The 18781-nt window shown below is 38.3% G+C and overlaps 1 protein-coding gene across 3 annotated transcripts; it reads right to left on the reverse strand.

Annotated features, from left to right (window-relative positions):
* Nucleotides 1-1505: 1505 nt before the first annotated feature.
* On the reverse strand, nucleotides 1506-18692 carry RMDN1 (regulator of microtubule dynamics 1). 3 transcript variants are annotated; one of them, XM_067290258.1, is made up of 10 exons: nucleotides 18442-18690; nucleotides 17662-17773; nucleotides 12080-12167; nucleotides 10203-10362; nucleotides 9411-9500; nucleotides 8660-8715; nucleotides 6845-6932; nucleotides 5018-5048; nucleotides 3668-3801; nucleotides 1506-1675 (listed from the first exon to the last, which is right to left on the reverse strand). In XM_067290258.1, exons 1-10 carry the CDS (start codon nucleotides 18574-18576, stop codon nucleotides 1637-1639), a joined length of 933 nt encoding a protein of 310 aa, XP_067146359.1. In that variant the 5' UTR covers nucleotides 18577-18690; the 3' UTR covers nucleotides 1506-1636. The 3 variants fall into 3 exon arrangements, with proteins under 3 accessions (XP_067146359.1, XP_067146361.1, XP_067146360.1); XM_067290260.1 differs by lacking the exons at nucleotides 3668-3801; nucleotides 5018-5048 and having other exon boundaries at nucleotides 18442-18692; XM_067290259.1 differs by lacking the exons at nucleotides 1506-1675; nucleotides 5018-5048 and having other exon boundaries at nucleotides 3671-3801; nucleotides 18442-18692.
* Between the last annotated feature and the right edge of the window lie 89 nt (nucleotides 18693-18781).

Consider the following 18781-nt stretch of genomic DNA (forward strand, 5'->3'; position numbering starts at 1 on the left):
CCAATGAGATGATATTACTCAAGGGAGCTACTCTGTAGTTGCTTAGTTCATTCTGCTCCTTTCTTCCTGCAAGCAAGTAATCAGCTGCTCTTTTCTAAGCTCACAAAGATCTTTACCTGGTACCTGGATAGCTTTCTTCTATGTGCAGATGCTGTTCTTCAGGGCAGAAAAGATGCAGAAGGTGTCGCTGCAACAAGCCTACTAGCAGTTATTTTGTGAATGGCAGATGTTTTTTTAAGTGTTTTAAGTGTTTTGTTTAAGTTTGAAGAACCTGTGCCAACATCTCAAATGCAGTATGCATCATCCACCCCTGGACTTCAGAATGCTGAATACGTTTTGATGTCCTACATCAAGAATAAGAAATTTATTTTACTGTAGTGGAGAAAACCATCTTTTAACTAGTTTCATGATTTGAGATCAGAATTAAAGCATTAGACTGCCTCTTAGCTGCAAATTTTTATTACTGACTTGGAATGAGCTTGGCATGGTGACCTAGCCAGTTTGCCTTCCCTACATCTGCATCTGTTTCCTCCTCTATAGATCACAACATGCTTCTCTTATTAAAACAAGCACTAGGTATTTATAGTTTGTTCTAGATTGCTAGACTTGCTACTGCTAATACCATGCATGTTTAAGACTAACATTTTTTCATGATAAGGTCCTATTTTTCTGTTAGTAAATTGGAAAATATTTCTGGAAAATTGTGAATATTCATGATGCAAATTTTCAGTGCTGGGTATCTAACTTAGGTTAAATTTTTTTTTTTTTTTTTGGTGGAAGTTCATGCTAAAATATTAGCAAGAATGAAGACTTGACTTTATCTTTACAAGTGAACTCCTTAATCTTCTTCAACATTTTAGCCCTGCCTTTCTAATGTATTAGGAATATGCATTCCTGCTGTCATAATAGTCTAGGAGAAGAAGGGTGTATGTCCAGCAGGCATGGTTTCGGCCACTAAACTCTCCGAATTCACATCCTCTCAAAATGCAAAACATAATCAGACTTCACAAAAAGCTGCTGCTTGCAATTGCTGCAGTAGCAGACACAAAGGGATTTGCAAGTGGTCCCTGCTTCACCTTTTGTTTAGTTTTTGCTTTTCTTAGCCCTTCTTGCAGTTCAGTGTACAGGAATTAAGGTTGCTTGTGCAGCCTTACTCAGAAGTCTGTAAGAATATCTGAAAGGGTGAATGTACCTTATAGTACTATCAAAGGTTGTTGAATCATGCAGGAAGGACAATGCTCTAGAAATTAGTTGCAGCTTTATAGTTAAGTAATAGCCCTATACTTCCTTTCTTTAAAGTTCCTGTTTCTTATTATTCCATATACAAAGCAACTTACAGCTGAGCAATGTAGAAATTTAACTCGGAAAATGTGCAACCTGTGTCCTAGTCTCTCCCCAACTACTTGTCTATGAAGCCCTTCATTCCCATATATGTCAACGGACAGGATCATGTAATAAAACAACTATGTGACAGTTCAACTGAAACTAGACATAGGCAGAGCAAGTTCAGGCTATATCTTTAATAAATGGATTCAACAGAACAGTAGTAGTGGTTTTTTTTTGTTTGTTTGTTTTTTTCTTTTTCCCCTATGCTGGTCACACATGAGGTTTTGAATTCCCAGGATCTTGTTTCTTGTTATATAGAATTAAGCAGCTCCAAAGCTTCTTTCTGAACCTAAAAGGAAAAGAATATAGTAATAAGAAAACAATGCCATATAGATAAAGGTTCTTCCAATAGACCTTATCCTGCAAGCACCCAGATGTTTCACAACAGTCTACAAATCAGTACCCTCCTAGGATAAGTCAATTCCCTTTTCATAGTTTAAGATGCTCAACATGACCATGAATGGAAATAAAACTGCTTAAGCCAGTGCCTTAAGTGTAGTAATTCACTTTAGAATTTATTTGGGTTGAACACAGACAATGAGCTCTTAGTTTGCTATAGTCAAACAGTAGCGTGTGAGTTTTCCTGTTTCTGGCCCTAACTGTCCTTGGGTTTTCAGAACTACACAGTGGCTAATGGAGAAGTGTGAGAAGACTGTTTCTGAGACTCCTCTTACCTAGGGGTTCTGTGTAAAATTTAAGAAAATCTGAAATTCATCTCTAACATTGATATTAAAAATAAAAAGCTTCTGGCCCTGACAAAGCAGTGCAGACAATGTAAGCCAGGCAATGCAGATAAAGAAGTTCTGAGTATCTGCTTCTATGCCAAATGCAGAGACAAGAATTTCAGGGTTTTTTGCATGGGTAAGTTTCCATGTTACCGGACTATGAAGTCTAGTTCCCATCTTTGTGACACCAATGAATTTTGCAGCATGACCCAGAGAATGGAGAAAGTACCACTTAGCAGCTACATGCCCTTCTAGGAAATACAAGTTTGTACCAGAAGTCCAGCCACTGCTGCTGCAGATGACTGGTTTAACAGCTTAGCTATTGCACAAAAATCACTACTGGCTTTTTGCCTGGTTCCTAAAGGAAGTAAGGCTTCTGGATGCACGTGAGAAACAAGTGATCACATCCACTCATAACCGTTGAAGGAACTGACTAATTTCATACATAGCTGAAACCACTACTTCTTTAAGTTACTGAATTCCTACACATCTTCCAAAATAGTGGATGAAAGGAATCTTTACTCATATTTCTACTGAAAGAGGTTACTGAAGGATCTCACTCTTTGTAGGAGAAACTTCAGTCAATCATCAGTTTGAGCCTTACAAGAGAATCTGCAAAGGAGGGAAAACTCGACTAGTGTTTTTTCCGATACCTGAAGTACAAAATCCAACTGAAGTGTTTCTTACAATTCGGATGTTCAGAATGCCACAACTTATTTGGATGTTTGCTGTAACAGTTAAAGCATGATCTCACACTGCAGCTTTATGGTAAGTGAATTAGAAGTCAACTAACCATACGAAAAACCAATTGGAAATCAGGCTTTGTAAGTCCTGATTCTACCAGAATTACTTGTTTACTGAAAATGATTACAATTACTGTGGTTTACACTCAATGCAGTGCTAGGTCTGAACAAGCCTAATAGCCTTCTAGCTGCACTGTATGCATTTAGGTAGGAAGCAGACACCAATCTGTGCCTGTCCAAACCAGGATCCTTCTGAGCAGTTCAAAAAAGGTAAGTAAGTAAGTGTCTCATGGCAGTTGCAAAAAGTATATTACCTCCATTTGTCTCAATTCAGATAGGCTAAATATCTCCCTAGATGCCTAGAAAGAAATGCAAGGCTAGATTTTATGGCTCTAGCAAGTTTTGGTATGTCCACGCTTTCTTCTTGCTGTTTGTGATTCCACTAAAGGGGTTTTCTTTAGCTCTTTTTAAAGATGACATTTACCTTTTTAGTTTTAGGCACAGGAAAGCTGAATCTGTGCTTATATAGCCATAGGTTATCTACCTTAACTTGAATAACACAGTTAAGGGTGGATTATTATTAGCACTTAAAAAAAAAAATCACAAAGGAGGAAGAATAACAGTTCTTTATTAATAGAAAACTTCCAACCATTGTGTTCAGATTACACAACATAGTTTTTTGTGTCTGGATGTAATCCTGGAATAACTGCTGAATTATAGTTTACTCTGAAGTAATTTTATACGTTTCACTGCTGTAATGTCACACGTTGGCTATAATACATGACTGCACTGTTACAATTCTTAACTTTCTACCTGTTTGTCCTCCTCTGTATGTGCAGGATATTCCTTGGCTTTGCTTAACCACAAAAGAGCCATCTTTTTGTTGTTTAACTTCAGGTATGCCTTTCCCAAAAAGAGCAAGTTTTTGCTGTAGAAATTGGGATCAGCTGTACAGAAACAAGAAAAAAAGCTTTGAATGATAGTGAGCAGCATACTATCAAAGTCATGACAGTAGCATCACTCCTTTAAACATTTACTTCAGAAAAGATGAATACCATTCTGGTCTTGGATTAGAAGGAAGCCAATGTAAAAGTTTTGCTTGCTAAACTTTAGTCTTAAATACAGTTATGTTAGCCAGTAGTTAACAAATTAACACACTAAATGAAAGTAAGTCTGTGACAAAGGGAAGCATGGAGTTTATGCATATCATCAACAGCTTCTCTTTGTAAATTTTGTGATTCTGTGGACATAGGTGCAACCAGAAATGCAGCCAGCTTAGCCCGTGTCTGCAAGAAAATAAAGGGCCTGTCTCCTAGCTTCAAATCATGTACACATGTATGATAATAGCTTTTGCGACATGAAAAAAAAAAACCCACCCCAAAACAAACCACAACTAAAAAACTTGTTTGTACCCAGCTTTCTCTCTTTTTTTTAAGGAGAAGTTACAAAGTTGCTTTTATGAAACATGGTTTTGGTTCTTGACTGCTATTAAAAGACTAGTCTTGCCTACTGTCTTGCCTACTGTTCATGCTTGTTAGAGCACAAGCTTTCTCTGCTGTTCAGTCTAAGGTCAGGAGTCAAAATGCTGGTAACCAAATTACAAATGTGTATAATAACCAAATAGTACTCGGTAAAGGCAGGTAAATGCCTAGCCAATAAAGTGTAGTTTTGTCAGGATGAGAGAGCCCGGCAGCAGCAGTGCTGCCTGCTCCCATCCCCTAACAGATGGATCTGTGACCTGCTGTAGTCTAGAATATGCACTGACTTCAATAATAAGCTCTAACTGTGCCTATGCTTAAAAGACTACTATATTAAAGATAGTTACTTATGTGTAGACAGAAGGTAGATACGTAGAGCTATAATGATTCTTTCAAAACCACTTCAAGATTTGCTAAATTTTTTTTCAGTCATTGACTATATTCTGTCCTTATTGATATTTGTAATTCAGCAAACAAGGTTCATAGCTATAGAAAAGGAGGCAGAACTTGGCCCACTGAGGTCAGTCAACCCCCCCCAATATTTGACACTATCTTTTTACAGGTAAATGTAAGCAGGAGATTTGGAGCCAAATTTTGAGATTAAGTCCATTAATTAATGTTTTATTTCAAGTCATCATGCATTAAAAAAAAATAATCATTTTACAAGCAAAACTACAAGGATTACCTTCTTCTGCCATGTGGAAATAATGAAGAGCCTGTAAAAAGTAAGGTTGTCTTCCTTAAAATGGAGCGTATGGAACACAGTAATCCACCTAAAGTCCTATGGATTCTCAACATAGCTGAAGAGGGACTTGTCTTTCAGTCCCTGATGTTCAGCATACTGCTGATGGTTCTCATTCAGTATGCAATCGAAACAGAAGTGTTCTCAACAGAACTGCTTAGCAGTTATTCCCCAGCCAATATTTGCACAGTTTATTATTCCTCCATAAGAACAGTACCTTATATTTCTCCCTAACAACTTTGATGTTGTACTTTCAGTCTTCAACTTGTCAAGATCACTGTGAATTTTATTTCTACCTTCCAGTTTATCTGCAGTGCCTCCCAGCCAATCTCATGTATAAATTTAATAGATGAAACAAATTTTATCATTCAGATCACCAATGTGGACAAATACTTCATCTAGAACAGATTCCTATGGAATGCTGGTTAGTGTCCTCCTATTTGAGAACAAACATTTATGAAAAAACACATTTTTCAGCTAGTTTTCCATAATGCACATTAGAAATTTAAGTCCATTCCCACCTCCTCCTGATGTTACCAACTACAGGGAAAATACTGTCAAAGGACTTTTTTTTTTTATTTAAGTGTGGAAGTATCTACAAAACAGTCTGTACTGAAACTGCAGAAGTTTGTTACCAATATGGCTCAACCACAAACTCTGTGACAAGTTTACTTCTTCAGCCACATTACTGCAGAACTCATTGCTAGGAATGGTAAGATTCTACATTACTAAAAATCCTGGCTGACACTTTGTATTCTGAGACCAATTTTTTGCCAAATTTGCAAGCCTGACATTCTTGACATGTTTGCTTTCTTTTTCAATCAGAACATGACTGTTCAGGGAAGGCAAGCAGCCTTCTACAATTATTTTTAGTGACTCTTCACCTCTGCACACCTTAAAAAAGACAAAACATTGTGAGTCAAATATTTGGTTGTTCCACTAGCAAACGTAGACTACAGCAGCTGCAGGAACTTTCTTACTGCCAATTTAATTTCAGTTTTGTATGTGCAAGTTGTTTAAATAACAAATGTGCTGTATTAGATACCCTAGAATATAGGCATCTGGACTATATGTTTTAGGTTGCCTGATAACAGCATGTATTTAGAAATTTTCATAGCAAAAAAAAACAACACAACAACAAAAATTCATTCAACCCAACTCAAATAAAGAACCCCCAAAGTGTAGCCAGAGGATGAGAAGGTATTTGTTCATGGAAAGTAACAAAACAAGCTACTTTATTTTTGCATTTCATGAAAAGGAGAGAAAATTCTAGTACTCCTATCAAATAAGTACATGGTCTAACATCACCGTATAAACCATCAGTACCAGAAGTGGTACAGACAGTTATCTGTGACAGATGTCATCTGTGATAACACACCAAGTTAGATACAACTTGTTAATCTCTGCTGCACAAACTACATTAAATCATTTTCATGAAATTCTTGTTCTGGATGTGCCATAGCTAAAAAAAAAAAAAAAAAAAAAAAAAGGATTTTTATCTGTTTCTTAGATGTCCCTCGCTGTGCTGTTATATTCCCATTTTATTAATGATAGCTGTAAACTCTCAAATCCATGCTTATTTTGTGAATTCTAGGCTACTCCTGGTGTCAGCTATTCACAAAATCCATTAGCAGTTTTGTACAGGAAATCCTCTATATTGTTCATCGTTTTAAGAACTTCAGTGAGGCCAGCTGTGGTAGGAAAGTCAGTGAAAGTGTATCAATGGCTTTGGCGGGGCGGAATAATCTGTGAAACATTTTCATATTGTACCTCTTTATATGTGGATGTTGGAGGTGTTGCAAATAGCATTGCAGCTATTTTCCTTTGGTACCATGGCATTTCAGCAAAGGAGTAACACCTGCAGTAGAAGGAAACATTTGTACATGCACTTCACATTTCTCGTCTTTTGGACTTGTATATCTCAGATCTTAGACGTCCGATAATTTATTACCAAGAACCACAACACCTGCAGCCATATTACAAGTTCTGTAAGCAAGCTGTTACAACTGTACAACGCAACTGCAAGATGTCCAAAACTACTGCCAAATTCTGCTAAAGAAGTTTTTGTGCATCTTTCTGGAGAACTGTTACTGCATTAGACAGAACTGGAGACTCAGGTATCACCCATGAGACAGCCATTTTGCTTGTAGTGTTTTGACCATTTATTGCATATTTACTATTGTTTTAAAACATTTGCAATGAATCATCTCACTGCCTGACCTCAGCATTACCTTGTTTCTTCTCATTTATTAACATGCAAAAGCAGATCAACAGTATATTCCTGAAAGATTCTGATCTATAGAAATGAAAACAGACCTAAAACTACTGCATTCTAGGCTAGTCCCTTCTACTCAGTATTAAGTCACCTATCTTAGAGATGCTTAAAGGATTAAACATTTGGTAAGTATTTCAAATACATAATACACTCTGGGGTAAATGTTAAAACAATACTGTTCACACTCTCGCACAGTGATTAGAAATGTATTTCTGATTCTTCACTGTGCATAACAACATACAAGGAGGTAAAAGATGAAGGAATACAAGTATGATAGTTTTTTGGGGCAGGGTGGGAAAACAAACTGAGTTGAAATTCCCTCCTCCATCAGGTTATTAGATGTACCCTATCAGAAATACCAGTACAACAGGTTTAATCCATGATACACTACAAAGAGGGGAAGGGGGGGGGGGGAAGAATTCAAGAATCAGCTGACACCAATAATTAGTACTTTCAAATGTACGATATGGAAATATTTTAATGCCAAAAGCAATGATGTCTTAAGTACCTTTACATCACATGCTTCCTGCCTCAAAACGAACCTTTAGGCTCACTGAATCTGTAGTGTACAAACATCTGAACTACTGCAGTGGTTAGGTCACATGGGAATGAGTGGTGGATGATGAAAAACCGGAGTAATTTCATAGACTAACAAAAAAACTTGGAGCGGCAGATTGCAGTTTACTCCAGTTTTCAAGAGTCCAGAAAAAGCCACAGAACGGGTGGCTGTGATTTCCTCCACTCGCACCCCACCTTTAAAACCATGAGTCCTCTGGCCTCTTTATTTTCACCCTCACAGTCTCACATTAGAGACGTCCTATGAAACGATGAAAGTTTTGGCCTCTTTCTGACAGATACAGCCTTTCCTATTGTTTATCTGGAGTCTCTCATTAATACATAAGAAATACCAGTTTCAACCAAACCGCTTCCACAGTACGCCCTAGTCTGTAAGGAAAGTTATACTTCCAGTCCTTCACCTGCTACCTAATGAGTAGCACTCAATCTCTGATGTATGCTATGGAAATCTTAAGTCTGCAAAATGAGTTGTTATATTTTAATACAGTAGAACTGAAACAAAGCCAAATACAGTTTCATCTTTTGATTTGTCTAAGAATTAACAGCCGGACCTTTTCAACACATGACTTACTGTACACTTTCAAAAGGTTTTCATATTTGCATCAGCTACTTACGAGCCACTGAATTATCCCAAGCATTTCTGCAATACATTCCAAATTGCTCAGCTGTTTTATAATCTGGCACATTTTTTCTTTGTCATAAGCTAACTTTTGCTTGAAAATACAACACCTTACCAAATGCCCATAAGATGAATTGACGTAGCATCTTTTGGATTCAGTTCAATGGCTTTCTAGTGAGGCGGGGGGAAAAAAACAAAGATGTAAAAAGTTGTTCTGCCACATTTAGATTAAAATAGATATATGTGTGTGTGTGTGTTTTATATACATTTTACATATATATAAAAATAAAAATAAATGTAGACTTTTTTTAATCTGAGCCAGATTAACTGTGTGCAGAATTTCAAGATGTACAGTATTTATTCAGTGCACATCTGAATCTGTCCACCTCCAAATAACTGAAGATACCAATGGATTTAAAGCACTTACATTTAGTAGGAGTAAGAGTTTCACATGAGACTCAGTGTGTTCACAATTTGATATAATTTCTGGTGATATAAACCGAGTCAGTAGCCCTTTTTCTTCTCCACTATTTGACAATACACAGCTACAGATATGGCCACGCATCCATTTCTCAATAGCACAGCTATATTTTATTTATTCCTAACAGGTGTCAGAAGTGCTTCAGCTAATTCAAGCACTCTATTCTGTAGTGACTCAGTTTACTGCAGGAGCCAACTGGTATTCCTTGGGGCTAGGGGCATCCAGGATTAACATAACTGGAAAATCAAAGTGTCATCAGGAGATCAGAAGTACACTTGCAAATTTTCATGAAAATCAGTTCACAACTCTCATCATCTATGTATTAGACATTAATCCTGTTGCCAAGAAAAAAAAAGAAACCAAAAAAACCAACAAATTACCTTACCTGGAAGTGCTCTTTGATAACAAAGGCGTTAGCAATTTTAGCCTTGATTCCTTCATAATCTCCAACATCACTGATACAAATTGCATACCACTATGATTGAAAGCACAAAAATAAAATATTTAATAAAGCACTATAATCAAACAGTGAACTCTTTAATAAAACAAACAAAAAAAACAGACCCACCACCACCAATAACAACCAAACAAGAGTTGTAATGAACAGTTTAAATAGTGGCAGAGCAACCTGCTAGTCTCCCCAGAAAAGGGAATCAACATCCTCTTATCAAAGATGCCAGAAAAACTGACTATATTTTGTTGCCTCTCTGCTGGCCAGAGAATAGGAACAAAGAGAAGAAGGAGAGGAGAAAAAAGAAAAAAGAGCAAGTGCACGTGAGCAGAAAGAAACCAGAACCTGAAATCTTTTCAGTGAAACTCTATAAACCCACTAGTGTGCACAGAGACAGCACGCTGGGTGTGTGAAACTTTTTCCAGGGTACATCAGACAAGCAGACCAGCTGCAGTGAAGCTAATCAGTCACCTCTTTCTGTGGTCCTGAATACATTTAACCAATTACCATTTCCTGTATACAGGAAACAGAGCTGCAAAACTCTGAACCCTGATCTTAGAAACAAGTTAGTGAGTAATGAAAAGTTAAGTCTCACTCACTCTCAACTGAAATGTTAAACTGTGTTGGAGTTTGCTGAAAGACAGAACAATGACATTCGTTCCAAGCTTCTACTGTCAGAAATCGAAGGACAACAAGATTTCAATTAAGTTATTTTGCTTCGCTCACCTTGTGGGCTGCAAAGTTTGATTCGTTTTTTTCAAGTGCCTTTTTTGCATACTCAAGGGCTTCATAAACCAGTTGCTTTTTCTCCTCTGCAGAAGTACTACTAAGCTGAGCTAGATCACGTGATGCCCGTGCCAGCCTCCACCACAGCTCTGCATCCTCACTAGTTATGAGCAAAAACACTAATGTTTTAAAATAATAATGGCAACAAAGCAACGAAAGGTCTCAAATCAACTTCTTAATACATATCTCAAGTGGGTGAGAAGACAACAGTGGATCATCTGTGATTCTATGCTATATACAATCAGAGGGTAAAAAAGCAAAACAAACAGAAGCAGATGCAAGCCCTTCATTACAGAATGTCTAATGATACCTTCGTCATGCCACTTTGATCTGCGGAAAGGACTGTATTTCGAGTGGTACTGTTGAGTTTTTTAAATCTACATCTTCTTCAAGAAAACAAGAAGGAAAACAGTGACTCCTTTGTTCTTAGCTAGATTGTATTTTTTCCAGTATTCTGTTGATTTGACATTAATTTTTACTATAAATGTTTACAATATTACATATCTTTATCCCTATAGTTGTACGTAAATAGTGAAATTCTTCCTAGAACAACAGTGAAAAAACATAGACCAGCCATACCACCACATGAAGCAGTACATTTATATATTTATTTTAAAAAGTAGATCACAATGGTGTATGGTACTTTACAGCTAAGGGATCTTGTACAGAGGAAGTTTTATTATTTTGTTAACATACTGCTTTGAAACACTGTTTGCATTTTATTATACTTTAACTTAACTACTATTTTCATTAACCACTAAAGACTTTAATTTTCATGTTAAGTTTAAAGAGCATTTCAGAAGTTCTTGGTACCTGGCCACAAAACATTTTTTTCCTATAAACAGAAATACTGAAGTCAAAATTAGCTGGAAGCAAAAATATTAAAACCCATACCTGATCTCAAAACTAGTTATTGTAAGCTCAGAATATCAATAAAAAACAGTTTTCCTATCTGGAATCAGACTGCGTCACTACTCACAGCACAGCAGTCCTGCCCTAGTTAATGGAATAACACAGAATTAGCAGACTCATTTTTTCAGCTGAGTCACAAAAATGTTAAGTACAGTTGCTGGGATCATTATTCCTTATAGTATAAGTAGTACTGTTATGACATAATGTCCCTTACAGATGGGGACCTTCCTTTTGTTTTCCAGACTTTATACATTCTTCTGGCAGGAACGAAAAGCCTGAACAGAAAACAAGTAACTGCCAATTTCCTCCAGAAATGCTCTAGGAGGAATGACATAATGCCCTGTCTGCTCTGAAGGAACAGACTCTAAAAGAAGTTTTCCATGCATTTTCTGCCTTCAGTAATGTTTTGTATTGTCAGCTTTTGTCAGCTATGACATAACTACACAAGAGAGCTTTTTGAATTCAGACACAAATCGTAACAGGAGACAAATGAAGACAGAAAATAAAAACAGGTGTTCATCAATGAAAAAGGACAGTGACTGTCAGGAATTTTCAATACCTGAATCCCAGATACTTTCATTATTTAATGATGTGTAGTTATATTCTGAATTTTTTCCATTCTATTTTAAGAAATTCTTAAAATAACAAAGCAAATAAAAAAACCCTCCCCTTCAGCAGTGAAAACTAAGTGTTAACCCTCAGCTTCTACAGCTGTGCTCAGCTAACAACCAGGTCCACTTGTCCCTCAGCAGGAAAAAGATCAAGGGTCCTTTTTATTCACTACTTTTATAAAGATGAAAGCAAGATTCTCCAGCATATCACAATTTGAACATTAGCTGAAAAACTGATACAGAAGAGCACAGTAAAGTCAAAATAATGTGAGGACATTCAATGCAACCAAATACCTATTTTTATGTTGAACCAGCAAACGATACAGTTTTTCAGTTTCTCCACTCCCATACAGGTAGTCTGCTTGCTCTATAACTTCTTCAACTTAAGAGAGAAGGAGGATCATGGAAACAGGAGAACAAATTACACGTAAATGGTATATTACAGCATAAACAAAACATTAAGAGCAAGATGTTCTAGCTGAAACACAAAGAACAAATTAACTAGTTCCTTTTTAGGCCATCGTTCCTAAAGATCAAATCAAACAACAACTTTCATGCAAGGCAGAATTGGATAAGTTACATTTACAACAGCTAAGAGATACAGTGGCGGTAGCTCTTCTCTCTCATGGAACTATAAAACAGCCTTTGGCAACAGGCAGCTTTGGAAGCTTAATGGATTTACGTTAAGTGTCTTTCTCAAAGCATCAAACACTAGAAGCAATTTTTCTTCTAGGTGAGCGACTGAAAAGCAAAAGAAATAGTAAGAAAAAAAAAGACCAGGAAGGCAAGTGCAACAGACTGCAAGGAGCGAGACTCCCTCATTAGTACATGTACAGAATTTACAGATAATAATGAAAAAAGAAAAACAAACAAAATAAAATAAATCCAAAAGGTTTTGTTAAAATAATAAAAAAAAAGTTTTGTTAAAATATTCTTGATTCTCAGGATGATTCTATAGTTTGGCCAAAATAGTGCTGCAGATGCAGGCCCATATCTTATTCAATAAACCAAAATTAAACATTACTTGAAGTTTTGCCTATTGAAGCGCTTAAGATTTTCACAAATACATGACTCTAAAAAATAAAGTTCATCTACAGAAACATTTATTTTTAAAAATACTAAAAACAAAAATAGACAAAGCGGAACCTGAAAAAAAAAAAAAAGCTGGCTTTCTAGAATATTAATGATATGAAGTATACATTGTTCTTACAATTTTTAATTCTTTTTCTAGAGAATATTTTAAAACACTGACAACAGAAATAGTGGAGTAAGATTTTCACAATTAGCTGAATATATATATACACACACACATATATATACACCATATAAATATACATACACACGCATATAAAACTGTGTTCCACAAGCAGAAATATTGAGTAACGTGCAGTACAGTATTCTAGCATGGCATTAGATGGAATTAGGAGAAAAGAAATACCCAAATAGAAGCAGGTAGATAACTCCATTAAGTATATAACTGTATAGGAGAAAGAATCCCAAGGTTATTAAATGTAATTTTTTAATGCTTTAGTGTTGGCAGAAGAGTATTTTAATAAGTCAAAAGCCTTGCTTAGTTTCTTTTAGACTTTTCAGTGCTTAGTTTCTTTTAGACTTTTCAGTAATGCTTATCACTATGTTTATCATTTCCTGTGCATTACTCCTTCATCTGTGATTAAACTTTGGAGTCAAACATCATAGGGTCTATTCCTCCTTTGTAAAAATCCCCCCTCTTTATTTTTTTTAAGTTATTACTGAATATTGTAGTTTCATAGCAGTGCAGTTTTATTTACAGAACAACAATCCACCAAAGGCTGCTAAATACAAAACCCCCATTTCCAGCTAAAAAGCTTTACAAATCACACCTGTATAAAAAGTACAAATCACTGAAGATTAGGAGAGCATTCTGGGCAATTTTTTACCCCGTCAGCTCTAAACATCTTCTGTCAGCCACTTCAAAGATAAGATAATGGTCTATCTTGACTTTGGCACAGCCATTATTACAATTGATTCACTGAAGTAAAGATGCAGAGTTATTTAAGTCTTTAAGATTAGCTCCAAAGTATATCTTCAGTTTTACCTTCGCTGAACTGTTTTATTTGCTCCCTAAGACACACTGAACATTAACATATCTAATGAAACATATCTAATACAGAAGAAGTTCCATCTGAACATAAGGAATAAATTTTTTACTGTGAGGGTGACTGAGCACTGGAACAGGTTGCCCAGAGAGGTTGTGGAGTCTTCTTCCCTCCATATTGAAAAGCCGTCTGGACACGATCCTGGGCAACATGATTTAGGTGACCCTGCTTGAGCAGGGGGGTTAGACTAGATGATCTCAAGAGGCTCCTTCCAACCTCAGCCGCTCTGTAAATGCTCAGAACTTGAACTTCTGAAAACATTACCCACCAGATGTTTCACCTAAATTATTAGGCATTTATTTCTTCAAGAGTATTTTTGAAGTATTTCTTTTTTCTCTCTTATTTTGACCATATCTTGTCTTGCATGGAAAGCACAGCAATACCGCTGTTCTTAGTACTCCAAATGTCAGATCACGTGAGAGTTAAAGCACTAGAAGCCACAGCCAACTTAATAACATTATTTATGTCCCTCATGTTCAAACTAAATTTTCCTGTTTGTATACAGGCATTCCTCGGAGATATTGCGGGTTCGGTTCCAGACCACTGCAATAAAGCGAATATCACAATACAGCGAGTCACACGAATTTTTTGGTTTCCCAGTGCATATAAAAGTTATGTTTACACTATACTGTAGTCTATTACATGTGCAATAGCATTATGTCTAAAAAAACAATGTATATAGCTTAATTAAAAAATACTTTATTGCTAAAAAAAATGCTAACCATCATTGAGCCTTCAGCAAGTCGTAATCTTTTTGCTGATGCAGGGTCTTGCCTCGATGTTGATGGCTGCTGACTGATCAGGGTGGTGGTTGCTGAAGGTTGCGGTGGCTGTGGCAATTTCTTAAAATAAGACAGCAATGAAGTCTGCCACATCAGTTGAATCTTCCTTTCACGAAGGATTTCTCTGTAGCATGCAATGCTGTTTGACAGCATTTTACCCACAATAGAACTTCTTTCAAAATTGGAGTCAGTCCTCTCAAACCCTGCTGCTGCTTTATCAACTAAGTTTACGTAATATTCTAAATCCTTTGTTGTCACTTCAACAATGTTCCCAGCATCTTCATCAGGAGTAGATTCCATCTCAAGAAGCCACTTTCTTTGCTCCTCCATTAGAAGCAACTCCTCATCCGTTAAAGTTTCATCATGAGATTGCAGCAATTCAGTCACCTCTTCAGGCTCCGCTTCTAATTCTAGTTTTCTTGCTATTTCCACCACATCTGCAGTTACTTCCTCCACTGAAGTCCTGAAGCCCTCAAAGTCATCTATGAAGGCTGGAATCAACTTCTTCCAAACTCCTGTTAATGTTGATATTTTAACCTCCTCCCATAAATGATGAATGTTCTTAATGGCATCTAGAATGGTGAATCCTTTCCAGAAGGGTTTCAATTTACTCTGCCCAGATCCATCAGAGGAATCACTATCTATGGCAGCTCTAGCCTTACGAAATGTATTTCTTAAATAATAAGACTTGAAAGTCGAAATTAGTCCTTGATCCCTGGGCTGCAGAATGGATGTTGTGTTAGCAGGCATGAAAACAACATTCATCTTGTTGTACATCTCCATCAGAGCTCTTGGGTGACCAGGTGCATTGTCAATGAGCCGTAATATTTTGAAAGGAATCTTTTTTTCTGAGCAGCAGGTCCAACACAGGGCTTAAAATAGTCAGCAAACCAAGTTGTAAACAGATGTGCTGTCATCCAGGCTTTGTTGCTCCATTTACAGAGCACAGGCAGAGCAGATTTAGCATAATTCTTAAGGATTCCTAGGATTTTCAGAATGGTAAATGAGCACTGGCTTCAACTTAAAGTCACCAGCTGCATTAGCCCCTAACAAGAGAGTCAGCCTGTCCTTTGAAGCCAGGCATTGACTTCTCCTCTCTAGCTATGAAAGTCCTAGATGGCATCTTCTTCCAATATAAGGCTGTTTCATCTACATTGAAAATCTGTTGTTTAGTGTAGCCACCTTCATCAATTCTCTTAGCTAGATCTTCTGGATAACTTGCTGCTTCACCTAGCACTTTTATGTTATGGAGACAGCTTCTTTCCTTAAACCTCATGAACCAACCTCTGCTAGCTTCAAACTTTTCTTCTGCAGCTTCCTCACCTCTCTCAGCCTTCACAGAACTGAAGAGATTTAGGGCCTTGCTCTGGATTAGGCTTTGGCTTAAGGGAATGTCGTGGCTGGTTTGATCTTCTGTCCAAACCACTAAAACTTTCTCCGTATCAGCAGTAAGGCCGTTTTGCTTTCTTAGCATTTGTGTGTTCACTGGAGTAGCACTTTGAATTTCCTTCAAGAACTTTTCCTTTGCATTCACAACTTGGCTCACTGTTTGGCGCAAGAGGCCCAGCTTTCGGCCTATCTCGGCTGTTGACACACCTTCCTCACTAAGCTTCATCATTTCTAGCTTTTGATTTAAAGTGAGTGACGTGTAACTCTTCCTTTCACTTGAACACTTAGAGGCCGTTGTAGGGTTATTAACTGCCCTAATTTCAATATTGTTGTGTCTCAGAGAATAGGGAGGCCCGAGGAAAGGGAGAGAGACGGGGGAACGGCCGGTTGGTGGAGCAGTCAGAACACATGCAACATTTATCGATTAAGTTTGCTGTCTTACCTGGGCACAGTTCGTGGTGCCCCAAAACAATTACAGTAGTAACATCAAAGATCACTGATCACAGATCACCATAACAGATATCATAATAATGAAAAAGTTTGAAATATTGTGAGAATTAGCAAAATGTGACAGAGACACGAAGTGAGCACATGCTGTTGGAAAAACGGTGCTGACAGACTTGCTCGACACAGGGTTGCCACCAACCTTCAATGTGTACAAAACACAATATCTGTGAAGTGCAATAAAGCGAAGCGCAATAAAATGAGGTATGCCTGTAGTGAGTAGCCATCTTAAATCTGTTCACTAAAGCTCCCTCTATTATGGCTCAATATCCTTTCAAAAGTCAATTATCTACATTTTTATTTCTAAAAGCATAAGTGATTCAGGATGTTCCTTTCTTTGAAATCTACACAAAGAGGCTGTCAGAACTGACTATTATCTACACGGTTTGTGTTTCAGTTAGGCTCCATTCTCTGTAACACCTTTAATTTACCACATGATAGGCAAGTTTTAAGAAATTTAAGTCTGTGACAAAATCTTCTTAAAATAACAATATTTTTCTTCCATTAGAGAGACTATCTTTATTCAGATCTTGAAAAGAACATTTTACCACTTGCTCTATTCTTTTTCTGGTAGGTAAAGCACTGCTTTTGCTCCTATTTTTTTTTTAAAGTGACCAAAAAAAAGTTATTTCTCATTTTTGTTTGAGACATGATCACAGTGCCGCTCAACAACACTAAATGAGAACTCCACTGTGTTCATATTAAAAATTTAAATTAAGGAGTCTAAAAATTGATTAAAGTTTGGACTGCACTCCCAACTGAACTGTATTGTTCTCAAAAAGAGTTATTTAAAGTGTGGGCCACAAAATGGCTTGTGCACATATCCTGTCCTACACAGGACAGGATGCTGGACATTTCAGTGACATTTGAAAGAACTGCCTATTAAACCACCACTAAGCTTTAAAACTCTGACCTAATTCAAAATCATCCTACTCATGGAAATGCACTGAACACAATAGAGAAACTTAAAAGCATTATGCTGTTTTCCTATATGATCCTGGCACTAAAAGTGACAAGCTTTGCCTTGGAATGACCTGCACACTGCAGAATTTGAAAATATTACCTTTGAAGCTTGCATGAACCTCAGCAAAGCGAGAAATCAGTCTGTAAGTTTCATAAACTAGAAAGGACCCTGCTGACAGAGCAATCCCCCTTTTAAAGTCTTTTCCAAGCACCTGCAAGGGATTATAAAATGTGTATTAATAAATATTGTTACACTGAATTAAAAAAAATGTTTTTCTGGTCTCCAAAACTTTCGAATCTGGTTTATAGAAAACTACAATTATATTTCAGACTTAGAACACAGAAAGGGCTTTTTTAAGTCAAAAGAAAAAATAACAAGATTCCCCCCCCCACACACACACACAATATCAACAGGAATGTTTCTTTCCAAGCTTTCCACCAGGGAAACTTGATAATTATGCTTTAAAATATAAACTGAGCACTAGACTGCAAATAAATAAATAAGCAGTAAACACAGGGTAAGAAACAGAAAAAAACCAAAACTTGTGTTTTTCAAAAGCACACAAGGATCCTAGATTTTGAAATAATACGTCTCACACAGTACGCGCTCCTTCTACCAGCAGGCACGATTAGCGCCACCAGCGCAGCCTGACGCCTGTACCCGCCGTGCCTGAAGAAGCCGGCTGCCACCCCCGCCCCGTTCCGCAGCACCCCCGTCCCGCTGCCGCGCCCCAGCGCCATCTCACGCTGCGCCTGTGGCCACGGCCCGCGCCGCGCGGGTGCCGGGCGGCGGCGCCCTCCGCTCGCCGCCTCCGCCCTGGCGGAGCGGGCCCCGGCGCGGGGGTCGCGCGTCCCGCCCGCCGCGCCACTCACTGGCTACCTGGCTGCCACCGGCCCCGCGGCGGGCGCCGGGCCCCCCTCGGCGGGCCGCGGCGCCTCCCGCCTCCCGCAGCAGCGGCCTCCCCAGGCAGGCGGGGCCGCAGCGGAAAGGCTGCGCCCGCGCCAGCGCCGCCATGACAGCAGCCGCCCCCGCTGGGCACCGCCCCCGCGGCCGCAGGAAGCGGTCCGGCTCCCAACGGCGCCGCGGCGAGGGGGAAACAGGGGCGGCAGCCGCTCGTTCCGTCCGTCAGCACGCGGCTGCGCTGCTCGTCGGCCCTCGCGCGACACTGCGCTCAGTCGTACCGCGGCCGCGACAGACGCGTCGGGGGTTGGGGGTGCTC

The sequence above is a fragment of the Apteryx mantelli genome, chromosome 2 (genome assembly GCF_036417845.1).
Source record: "Apteryx mantelli isolate bAptMan1 chromosome 2, bAptMan1.hap1, whole genome shotgun sequence".
Classification (NCBI taxonomy): domain Eukaryota; kingdom Metazoa; phylum Chordata; class Aves; order Apterygiformes; family Apterygidae; genus Apteryx; species Apteryx mantelli.